At 37.6% G+C, this 12,603-nt stretch overlaps 1 protein-coding gene across 2 annotated transcripts in view; it reads right to left on the bottom strand.

Moving 5' to 3' along the window:
* GCFC2 (GC-rich sequence DNA-binding factor 2) overlaps positions 1-12,603 on the bottom strand; it is a 76,280-nt gene that overhangs the window by 46,416 nt on the left and 17,261 nt on the right. For both annotated transcript variants that reach the window (XM_079941436.1, XM_079941435.1), the window contains exons 3-4: positions 8,088-8,309; positions 6,857-6,957 (exon numbers count right to left, since the gene is read on the bottom strand). In XM_079941436.1, coding sequence (XP_079797562.1) covers positions 6,857-6,957; positions 8,088-8,309 — 323 coding nt within the window. The remainder of the gene's footprint in view (positions 1-6,856; positions 6,958-8,087; positions 8,310-12,603) is intronic.

Here is a 12,603-nt window from a genome sequence, read left to right as displayed (position 1 = left end):
ATTAACACACGGAAATTGGTTGCATTTCTTTACACTAATAATGAAATACCAGAAAGGGAAAGAAAAAAAAAATCCCTTTTAAAATTGTATCAAAAACGAAAATACTTAGGAATAAACCTCACCAAGGAGGTGAAAGATATATGCTGATAAATATAAAACATGAATAAAGGAAACTGAAAATGATTTAAAGAAATGGGAGATATCCCATGCTCTTGGACTGGAATAATTAATATTGTTAAAAAGGCCATGCTACCCAAAGCAATCTACAGATTTAATCTGATCCCTATCAAATTACCCATACCATTTTTCACCGAACTACAACAAATAATCATAAAATTTATATAGAACCATAAAATACCCAGAATTGCCAAAGCAATCCTGAAGAAAATGAACAAAGCTGGAGGTATAACCCTCCCAAACTTCAGACAATCCTAGAAAGCCACAGTAATAAAAACAGCATGGTACCGGCACAAAAACAGACATATGGATCAATGGAAAAGAAAAGAGAGACCAGAAATAAATTCACACACCTATGGTCAATTAATCTTCAACAAAGGAGGCAAGAATATACAATGGAGAAAAGACAGTCTCTTCAGGAAGTGGTGTTGGGAAAGTTGGACAGCCACATGTAAATCAATGAAGTTAGAACATACCCTTACTCCATACACAAAAAAATAAACTCAAAATGGCTTACAGACTTAAATATAAGACATGACACCATAAAACTCTTAGAAGAGAACATAGACAAAACATTCTCTGAAATAAATCATACCAATGTTTTCTTAGGTCAGTCTCCCAAGGCAACAGAAATAGAAGCAAAAATAAACAAGTTGGACCTAATCAAACGTATAAGCTTTTGCACAGCAAAGGAAACCATAAACAAAATGAAAAGACAACCTACAGACTGGAAGAAAATATCTGCAAATGATGTAACCGACAGGGGCTTAATTTCCAAAATCTACAAACAGCTCACACAACTCAGTAACAAAAAAAACCAACCCAATAGAAAAATGGGCAGAAGACCTAAATAAAAATTTCTCTAAAAAGACATACAGATGTCCAACAGGCACATGAAAAGATGCTGAATACTGATAATTATTAGAAAAATGCAAAACAAAATTACAATGAGGTATCACCTCACACCAGTCAGAATGGCCATCATTAAAAAGTATACAAATAACAAATGCTGGAGAGGGTATGGAGAAAAGGGAACCCTCCTACACTGTTGTTGGGAAGGCTAATTGGTGCAGCCACTGTGGAAAACAGTATGGAGGTTCCTCAAAAAACTAAAAATGGAGTTGCCATATGATCTTGCAATCCCACTCCTGGGCATATATCCAGAGAAAACTGTAATTCAAAAAGATACATGCACCCCAATGTTCATTGCAACACTATTTACAATAGCCAAGACATGGAAACAACCTAAATGTCCACTGAAGATGAATGGATAAAGATGATGTGGTACATATATACAATGGAATACTGCTCAGCCATAAAAAGGAATGAAATAATGCCATTTGCAGCAACATGGATGGCCCTAGATATTATCATACTAAGTGAAGTAAGTCAGAAAGAGAAAGACAAATACCATATGATATCACTTATATGTGGAGTCTAAAATATGACAGAAATGAACGTATCTACAAAACAGAAACACACTCACAGACATAGAGAACAGACTTGTGGTTGCCAAGGGGGAGTGGGGGAGAGGTACATTGGGAGTTTGGGATTAGCAGATGGAAACTATTATATACAGAATGGATAATCAACAAGGTCCTACTCTATAGCCCAGGGAACTCTATTCAATATCCTGTGATAAATCATAATGGAAAAGAATATGAAAAAGAATGTATATATATGTATAACTGAATCACTTTCCTGTACAGTAGAAATTAACACAATATTGTAAATAAATTATACTTCAGTAAAATAAATTAAAACAACAAACCAAATACTGGTTTTTCATGATAGATGTTGCCACCTAACTCCAGTCTAATGAAAGGAAAGCAAATGGAAGTCTGCTGGTGGGTTTCTAGGTAAAGCTTTTAATTTTCTTTAAGCCACTATTATTTGGGTTTTCTGTTAATTGTAGAGGAATGTATTCCTAGCTAATACATGTTGTAACTCAGTACATTTCATATTACTGTCCTCTGGCTCATCGTAACTCACTCATCACCATCATGCTTAGAATGTTGAAAAGGTTCTGAAGAACCTGTTTTAGAAAAGGATATGTGAAGAAGTGGACCAGATAATTAGTCAACTCAATGGCTAAACTATACTTTTTATATTTTCCACGAGACTCCATCATTTCTCATATCAATTCTTACCAAGTCTCCTATCCAGTTCGAATCATACCTACAAATTCCCAGATTAACCAGACCTTTTCAAACTTCATGTCTTCACCCCTGATATCCTCTTTTGCTTCAAATCCCTTACATCATAAACATCTTTCAAAGACTCATTCAAATTTGACCATTTACTTACAGGCTTTTCCAAACCTTCCCATCCACCCTCTCGCCTACAAAACTGACCACTCACTTGTTCCTTTGTGCTATTTCAGAACCCTGTACAGAATTCTGTCACAGAACCTTGTAAGATTTTACTATAATTATTTTGTTTAGCTGTCTCTCCCCTGCAAAGATTGTACATGCTTTTGTCTACCACTGTTAAGTAGTTATAGAGGCTACACGGTGATCCCCAAAAGATATGCCCAGGTTCTAAAATCCCAAACCTGTGAATGAGTATTACCTTATATGGCAAAAGATGTGATTAAGTTCAGGTTCTGGAGAATAGGAGCTTATCCTGGATTATCTAAATGAGTCCTAACTGTAATTACATGTAGCCTCATAGAAAAGAAGGAGAGAGAGTTTGGGATGCAAAAAGAGGAGGTGATGTGAAGATGGAGTAGAGAGATACAGCTATATGCCAAGGAACGCCAACAGCCAACAGAAGCTAAAATAGTCAAGGAACAGATTATCCTCTAGAGCTTTTTGAAAGGAGTGTAGCCATATCAACACCTTGATTTTGGACTTCTGGCCTCCAAAAGTGTGAGAAAATAGAATTTGGTTGTTTCAAGTCATTCAGTTTGTAGTAATTTGTTAGAGCAGTCACAGGAAACGAGTACAGTGCCATGCAGTAAGTCTTTAATAAAGAAATCAGTAAATGCACCCACAACAGTAATAAAAATGCAAATCAAATAAACTTGAGATTCCATTTTCACCAAGTGAACTTATACCTAAAGCTGGCAAGATTATGGTAAAACATTCCCATAATAACAGTGGCATTACAGAGTGATCTAAATTTTCTCTAGAAGACAACAGAGAAAAATGTAGTAAGTGCCATAAAAATGTTCATCTTCTTTATTAGTAATACCATGCTTGGCCATTACCCTAAGAGAAAAGTTCAAAAAACACACATCGGAACAAAAGAAAGGAAAAAAAAAAGGAAGGAAAAAAACCAAGCAAATATTTACCAGTTCTTACTAATAGCAAAAAAATTCAGATTGCAAATAACTAAAAAAAAAAAATGGCTCAGAGACTTCTAAATTGTAACTGAAGGCTTACTTTTACTTAGCTTTTTAGTTTTAATAACATGAAGATCGTACAATACTTTCTTGCTTAAAAGAACAAAAAATCTTTCAAAGCACTCCTATTAAAAAGATTAAAAATAAAACTTGCATTTGTTATACAATTTATAAGCACTTTGACTTAGATTAGACCATTATAACTTTGAGCCTTACAGCCACCTACTCAGGTAGGTAACATTATCATTCCCACTTTATTATTCCCAATTTATTGATGAGAAAACTGAGATTTAGAAAAATGAAATTATTTTCTCAAAGTCATACAAATAATTATTGAGCTCTCACAATATTAGGCACTATGGGATATAACACTGAAAAACGTAGTTAATAATTCTTGACTTCAGGGAGAGTGTATTTTAGTGGTAGAGCCACAACCCAAATCTAGGACTTTCTACCCCAAGTATAATACTTTTTTTTGTTTGTTAGTTTTGTTTTAACCCTCACTATTTATTTGTTTGAACTTCACATTTAGGCATCTACCATATAACTGTAAAATTAAAAGTAAAAAAGATGGTTGCCTCAAGGGACTTGCAATATGTAGAAAGTATTTATAATCTAGTGGGAAAAGAACATAATGTACATGGTATAGTGGGTTGAATGATGGCCTCCCTAGATAGGTCTATATCCTAACCCCTGGAACCTCTGAATATGACCTCATTTGGAAAAAGGGTCTTTGTGGTTATAACTAAGTGAAGAATCTCAAGATGAGATCATCCTGGATTATCCAAGTAGACCCTAAATCCAATGACAAGTATCCTCATAAGAGACACACAAATTAGAGGCATAGAGAAGGCCATGTGGGGAAGGAGGTAGAGACAGAAGTTATGTAGTCACAAAGCAAGAAATACCTGGAGCTACCAGAACTTACAAAAAGCAAGAAAGAATTCTCTGCTGGGAGATTCAATGCAATCCCTACCAAAATACCAATGAAATATTTCATGGAACTAGAACAAGTAATTTTGACATTTATATGCAACTATAAAAGACCCTGAAACAGCCAAAGCAATCTTAAGAAAGAACAAAGCTAGAGATTTCAAGCTCCCTGGTTTCACATTATATATTTCAAACTATATTGTAATCAAAACAGTATGTTACTGTCACAAAAACAGACACATAAATCAATGGAACAGAATAGAGAGCCCAGATATAAACCCATACTTATATGGTCCATTAATCTACAACAAAGGTGACAAGGATATACGATGCGGGACAAGATAGTCCCTTCAATAAATGGTGCTGGGAAAACTGGACAGCTACATGCAAAAGAATGAAACTGGACCACTTTCTTATACCATATACAAAACTCATTTTTGAAACCATAAAACTAGAAGAAAACATAGGTAGTATGCTCTTCAACATGAGTCTCAGCAATATTTTTTGGATATGTCTTCTCAGACAAGGGCAATAAAAGCAAAGATAATCACATCAGACTACAAATTGAAAACCTTCTGCACAAGCAAAGGAAACCATCAATAAAACAAAAAGGCACTCTGCTGAATGGGAGGAGGTATCTGCAAATGATATATCTGATAAATTGTTAATATTCAAATTATATAAAGAACTCATACACCTCAATATCAAAAAAACAATCTGATCAAAAAATACACAGAGGATCTGAAAAGACATTTCTTCAAAGAAGATTTACAAATGGCCAACAGAAACATGGAAAGATGCTCAACATCACTAAACATCAGGGAAATGCAAATCAACACCAAAATAAGATACCTCATACCTATTAGAATGGTTATTATCAAAAAGACAACAAACAACAAGGGTTGGCAAGGATGTGGAGAAAAGGGAACCCTCGTGCATTGTTGGTGGGAATGTAAATTGGTGCAGCCACCACAGAAAACAGCATGGAGATTCCTCAAAATATTAAAAATAGAACTACCATATGATCCTGCAATTCCACTCTGGGTAATTACCTGAAGAAAACAAAAATGTTAATTTGAAAAGTTATATGCAACCCTATGCTCATTGCAGCATTATTCACAACTGCCAAGATATGGAAGCAACTTAAGTGTCCATTGATATACAAATAGATAAAGAATATGTGGTATATATACACAACTGAATATTATTCAGCCATAAAAATGAATGAAATCATGCCATTTGCAACAACATGGATGGACATAGAGGGTATTATGCTAAGTCTAACAAGACAGAGAAGGACAATCTCTTTGATCTCACTTATATGTGGAATCTAAAAAATGAAACAAACAAAACAGAAACAGACAATATCGACACAAAGAGGAAACTGGTGGTTGCCTGAGGGGAGGCGGATGGGGGTAGGGTGAAGTAAGTGAAGGGGATTAAGAGGTACAAACTTCCAGTTATAAAATAAGTCACAGGTCTGTGTCTTTATTCCTGTTTCACCCCTAGGTTTTTCATGACATTTTTTTTTTCTTAAATTCCATATATATGTGTTAGCATACGGTATTTGTCTCTCTCTTTCTGACTTACTTCACTCTGTATGACAGACTCTAGGTCTATCCACCTCATTACAAATAGCTCAATTTCATCTCTTTTTATGGAATAAAGACACAGACTTACTAGAGAATGGACTTGAGGCTATGGGGAGGGGGAAGGGTAAACGGTGACAAAGCGATAAAGAGGCATGGACATATATACACTACTAAACGTAAGGTAGATAGCTAGTGGGAAGCAGCCGCATAGCACAGGGAGATCAGCTCGGTGCTTTGTGACCGCCTGGAGGGGTGGGATAGGGAGGGTGGGAGGGAGGGAGACGCAAGCGGGAAGAGATATGGGAACATATGTGTATATATAACTGATTCATTTTGTTGTGAAGCTGAAACTAACATACCATTGTAAAGCAATTATACTCCAATAAAGATGTTTAAAAAAAAAAAAAAATAAGTCACAGGGATATGATATACAGCATAAAGAACATAGTCAATTACACTGTAATAATTTTGCATGGTGAAAGACTGTTACTAGACTTATCATGGTGATTTATTTCATAATGTATTTAAAAGTCAATCACTATCTTGTATACCTGAAACTAACATAATACTGTTATGTCAACTCTACTTCAATTAAAAAAAGAAAAAGGGGGGAAAAAAAGGAAAAAAAAAAAAAGAATTCTTTCCTAGGGCCTTCAAAAGGAGCACAGCCCTGTCAACACCTTGAATTGAGACTTCTAGCCTCAACAACTGTGAGAGAATAAATGTCTGTTGTTTTAGCCATCAAGTTTGTGGTAATTTGTTACAGTAGCCACAGGAAACTAATACATATGGCATAAAAGATTATTACCTTTGTGATTTTAACTGCTCTTCTCATCTGCTGCTGTTCCCAAATATCTTGATATTTTTTATCTTCTTCACTATCTTCACTTGTTTCTTCATTTCTGGTTGCTTGAAAAAAAAGTTCATGTACAAATATTCCATATTTTTCCATTCTAATAGCAGCAGCAATTAGCAATTGGGGAGCTTATAAATGGCTTAGCAGCTCTTTATATGTGTTAACCTTTTCTTCACAATTCATAATTCACACTCTCTTTATAAATAAAGAAACTAAGATAACAGGATGTTACATAACACAGTCCTCTATCTAAGGACTGTGTTGAACCTAGGACCTGAATCTAGCAATCTGACTTCAGAATCTGCATTTATCACCAAACTGTCTCACTCAAAACATGATGGTGTCACATATGAAAAAGCTTGGAATGCAACATTTGGTTTTATCAGAGATTCTCAATTCTACCTGAGAATCTAAACATGCAAAAATAATTTCTGGGTTAATAGGAACTAAAAGTCTCATTCTGAAATAGTATTATTTGAAATGACAAAAACTTGGTAAAACCTTATTGTTTATAAATGAGAAATGTGAAAATAGTTCTTTGATACCTAAGGATTATTGGTTGAGGAAAACTTTTTACTAGAGCAGGGAAGATTTTAACACATGACACCAAAATCCTACCGATGTTTCCATGTTAAAAAAAAATCTTATAAAGGTGACAATAAAAGTTTTCAATATCAAAAATAGGAGGGCTTCCCTGGTGGCGCAGTGGTTGAGAGTCCGCCTGCCGATGCAGGGGACATGGGTTCGTGCCCTGGTCCGGGAAGATCCCACATGCCGCGTAGTGGCTGGGCCCGTGAGCCATGGCCGCTGAGCCTGCGCGTCCAGAGCCTGTGCTCCGCAATGGGAGAGGCCACAACAGTGAGAGGCCCACATAACGCAAAAAAAAAAAAAAAAAAAAAAAAAAAAAAAAAATAGGAAACTCTACAAATTTTTTAACCTGTCAAGAAAGATCAAGTGGAGATCAGATAACAGTAAACATTATTATTGCATGTACCCTTTGATAACATTTTGATACAGACATGTATTTTAGAAGACATGATGTCAGTAAATTGGTATTTAAAAAATAAACAACCTTTAGAAAAGGAGATACTACATTATGTTTTTACGGATATTTTTATCATAAATTATATTCTAATGAAAAATGCCTTAATGTTCATTTATTATAAATAAATTAAATATGTACCTGTTGTTTCAGCCATCTTTTGTCTAAGTGTTTGAGGCTTTGGGGTAAATGGTATTATATTTTCATGATCATCAGGCTCACTCTCAGGATATTCAGTGTTTTTCTTCACACCAGAGATGGTGAAGGCATGTTTTACATCCAAAGAAATATAGTCCTCTTGGGCCCTGGCCAATTCACGTTTTCGGTAGGCTGCCTGAATAAAAGCTGCATCAGGGATATTTACTGAAAGAAACAAAGAGGAGGACATTGAAAACAAAATACTAACAGAGAGAAATATTCCTCAAATTTAAAGGAAAAGAGCACCGTTTTTCCAATTTTTTCACTATTTTGATATAATGACTCAAAATCTGTTTCAATAGAAGATAATTATTTTGATAGAGATTAAATATAAATTAAAGAAATGAAACAAATCTAGAAGTATCAGAAAATATTGAAACGACTCCAATTTATCTTTTTTCTACCTTCTTCATCAGGTGTTTTTGCTGACTTTTTGTTGAGGGCTACTTCTCATTTCCAGAAGCTCTGAAATTATCAGGGTAGGGATGTGGAGAGGGCTGAGCATGGAGTTACTCTTGGAGCATGGAGGGTAGAATGATAAGTGGTAGAGCAGTCTGCCTTATAAAGTAACAGGGACATTCTACTATGACCTGCCCCTCGCCTTTGGGCATCCAGGCACACAGGGAGTGAGAAACAGACTAAAACCCAGCACACATTCAAATCAGCCTCCAAGGTCCTGTGGCGATTCTCACATGAATAAACATAAGTTAAAAAGTATAAAAGAAATAATCAGGTAATTTACCAGGTTTAAAATACTTAAGGACAACATCTTTTAATAGAGGATTGTTTTATTTTTTCTTCATTTTATTCAGTACAAACTTCATTAATATACGCTCTTCTAACTCAAAACAAGTTTCTTCATGCATGATCTAAGCTGCAATTTATCTTTACACTCTGGAAACAAATGGTTTCTTAAGCAAAATACTAAGGTAAACAAAATAGCAAGAGAAATCATTGTTTCAAGCACTTCAAGATATTAATTAGGAATACCAAGCCACTGAGTAAAATTTTCTATCCTTTCCCACAAATTGGTCCAAATCCTTTGAGAAATAAATAGAAAAGATGCCATATGCCAGGAGATACACAAATACTCTGATTTTTGAAAGAGATAGAGAGAGATTTCAGAAATTATAGATCAACATACTTGACACCAGAGCTAAGGAAAACAAGTAGTACTTGAATTAATTATGAAGCAGTAAGTGATGAACACTAGAAAGCAACATAAGCTCATTAAAAACAAGGAATATTAAATAAGTGATTTACTTTTTATAGACTAGAATTTCTTGTAGAATAGTACCAGGAAAATGATGCAGGTAAGGTGTCTCTTCATCCTCCCAAAACACTCAGGATAATGGCAGCATTTCTTGACCCTGGCTATATGCATTAGAATCACCTGGGAAGGTTGATAATCTGATAACTAGTCTCCCATCCAAAACACAGGATCTAAATGCAGTTGATCTGAGGTGGAGTTGAGCAGCAGTATGTTTTTATAGCCCCCTAGGGGATTTTTTTTTTTTTTTTTTTTGCAGTACGCGGGACTCTCACTGCTGTGGCCTCTCCCATTGCGGAGCACAGGCTCCGGACGCGCAGGCTCAGCGGCCATGGCTCACGGGCCCAGCCGCTCCGCGACATGTGGGATCCTCCCGGACCGGGGCACGAACCCGTGTCCCCTGCATCGGCAGGCGGACTCTCAACCACTGCGCCACCAGGGAAGCCCCCTAGGGGATTTTAATGGGTCACCAGTTAAGATGATACACTTAGGTTCAAATATTCAAGTGTATAAATACAGAAACAGAAATACTTGAAGCAATTCACCAGCAAGTGATTTGGTGGGGTTTAATTAATAAATCACAAGCAATGGGCTCACTAGTGAGATACTAGTGTTACATAAAGCTAATCCTCTCTCAAACTACAATAAAGAAATATAAGTTCAAGGAAGAGAAGAGTATTCTATCCTGTCCTGTCTATATCTAACACCTAGCTCAAGGGTTCCCACATAGCAGATGTTGGTCAGACATGAGATGAATTAATGTTAGCACATTGCTTTATAATAATAAAAACATCATGTTTTTGTAGATTTATAACTCAAAAATAATTTTCACATAGATCATCCTATCTGAGGAGTAGAGGTTATGAGGGGGCTCAAGATGGCAGAGTAGGAGCTCACCTCTCCCCACGAACACATAAAAAATACATCTACATGTGGAACAATTCTCATAGAAAACCAACTGGAAACAGGCAGATCTCCCACATAACCAAAGCCGCAAGAAAGATCTCCATGTAACTGGGTAGGACAGGAAAAAAAAAAAAAAAAGCTACAGGACCTGTGCCCCTGGGAGAGATCTGTAAAGGAGAGAAGGTCCACACGGTCAGACCCTTGCCTGGGAGCCCCCTGCCAGCTGGGAAATCTGCTGGGACAGACAGAGGGGCTGCGGAAGCCTAGACTATACTTGTGAGGAGTGCAGGCATGCTGGCTTCCTAACAATCAGGATGGAAAGGGACCAGTGCTGGTGGCTGATGCCTTGCTGCACTTCCCAAGCCTCACCTCACTTACCAATCCGAACCATGTGCCAAGTGGGACCACAAACACGTTAAGTGCTGAATTTTGGGCAGACAGGATGTGGGAGAGGACTCCATTTACCTGTGTGGAGACAGTGGAGACAGCCCTGATGGCCTGGGGTGTGGTCCAGGCTGAAACATGGAGCCCACTGTCAATGTACACAGGGAAGGGTGAGTCCAGCTGTGGCACACTTTGTCAGTGAGCACACCAGGTGGTATCACAGAAATGCACAGTGGCTGGGCATTGAGGTTCGGTGGAAAGGCCCTGGGCAGCAGCATGCAGTGGTTCATTTCCCGGTGAGAATGCTCCAGCCCTGCCCACTCCACACCTCAGCCTGGAGCTGGAATTGGGGTGGACAGGTCCTGGGAGAGGTGTGCCACAGAGGCAGCCCAGGTCCCAGGCAGCAGCACAACAACCTTGATCCTGCAGCCACAGCGCCCCAGCCTCCAGCCACAGCCCACTCCACAAAAGAGCCTACCACTAGGTCTGGAGTGAAACACAACAGAGAAAGGGACACAACATTGCACTGAGTCTGAGAGGAACTGCAGATGCCTGCCTAGACGGTGCATGGGCTCAATGTGACCATACAGGCCCCACTTGCACCAACAGTCGCCTCCTTTGGGGCAGGGCATGCACTCAACGGCAATGAAATCTCATCAAACACAAACTTCAGGGCTTCTACTCCAACAGTTGTGGAGCAGACCCCACTCCCAACAGAGCTGTGATAGCCACAGAGCAAAGAGGAGGTCCTGCCCACCACAGAGCCCAGGTTCTAGACGCTTCAACACCAATCACACCCCCTATCAAGGGGTTAATGGCCAGCAAATGCTAAGGAAAGACATGGCTGGCACCCACACCAAAACCAGCCCACACACCAAAAATATTTGACTCACGGAGTCTACACAGGGATGCTCCCACATAAAAACACCCCTTCAAGACCACAGTAGATAAATGTTTCTCCTAAATTCACAGAGAGAGAGAAAGTTAAGTAAAATGAAAAAGCAGAGGAACTACTCTTAATTAAAAGAACAAGAGAAATCCCCTGAAAGAACAAATAATTTCTGAAACAAACCTCACCAGTCTACTAGACCTTGAGTCCAAAAAGAAGGTAATAAAAATGCTAAAGGAATTAAGAAAGATTATCAATAGAAATGCAGAGCACTGTAACAAGGAACTAGAAACTATGAAGATGAACCAAATCAAAATTAGACAACTCAACTGCTGAAATAAAAACCAATCTAGAAGCAATGAATAGCAGACTAAATAACACAGAACGTGGAACTGATCTGGAAGACAGAATAATGGAAATCACTCAATCAGAACAGCAGACAGAAAGACAAATGAACAGAATATGAAGATAACATGTAAGAACTATGCGATAATATAAAGCATGCCAAACTATGCATAATAGAGGTTCCATAAGGAGAAGAGAGAGAAAAGGGGATTTAAAATATATTTGAAGAAATTATGGCTGAAAACATCCCAAACCTTGAAGAAGGAAACAGATATCCAGGCACAGGAAGCAGAGAGGGTCCCAAACAAGATGAACCCAAAGCGACCCACACCAAGATACATCATAATTAAAATGGCAAAAGTTAAAGAGAGGATTCTAAAGGTAGCAAGAGAAAAACAAAGAGTTAATTACAAGGGAACCACCATAAGGCTATCAATTGATTTCTCTGCAGAAACTCTGCAGGCCAGAAGGGAGTGGCATGATATATTCAAAGTCCTGAAAGGGAAAACCCTGCAACCTAGGATATTCTACCCAGCAAGATTATCATTTAGAATAGAAGGAGAGAGAAAGAATTTCTCAGACAAGCAAAAACTAAAAAAATTCAGTATTACTAAACCTACCCTAGAAGAAATATTGAAAGGTCTCCTCTAAATAAAAGAGAAACA

Source organism: Stenella coeruleoalba, assembly GCF_951394435.1.
Source record: "Stenella coeruleoalba genome assembly, chromosome: 13".
NCBI classification, from domain to species: domain Eukaryota; kingdom Metazoa; phylum Chordata; class Mammalia; order Artiodactyla; family Delphinidae; genus Stenella; species Stenella coeruleoalba.
This window is presented reverse-complemented; position numbering and strand designations above follow the sequence as displayed.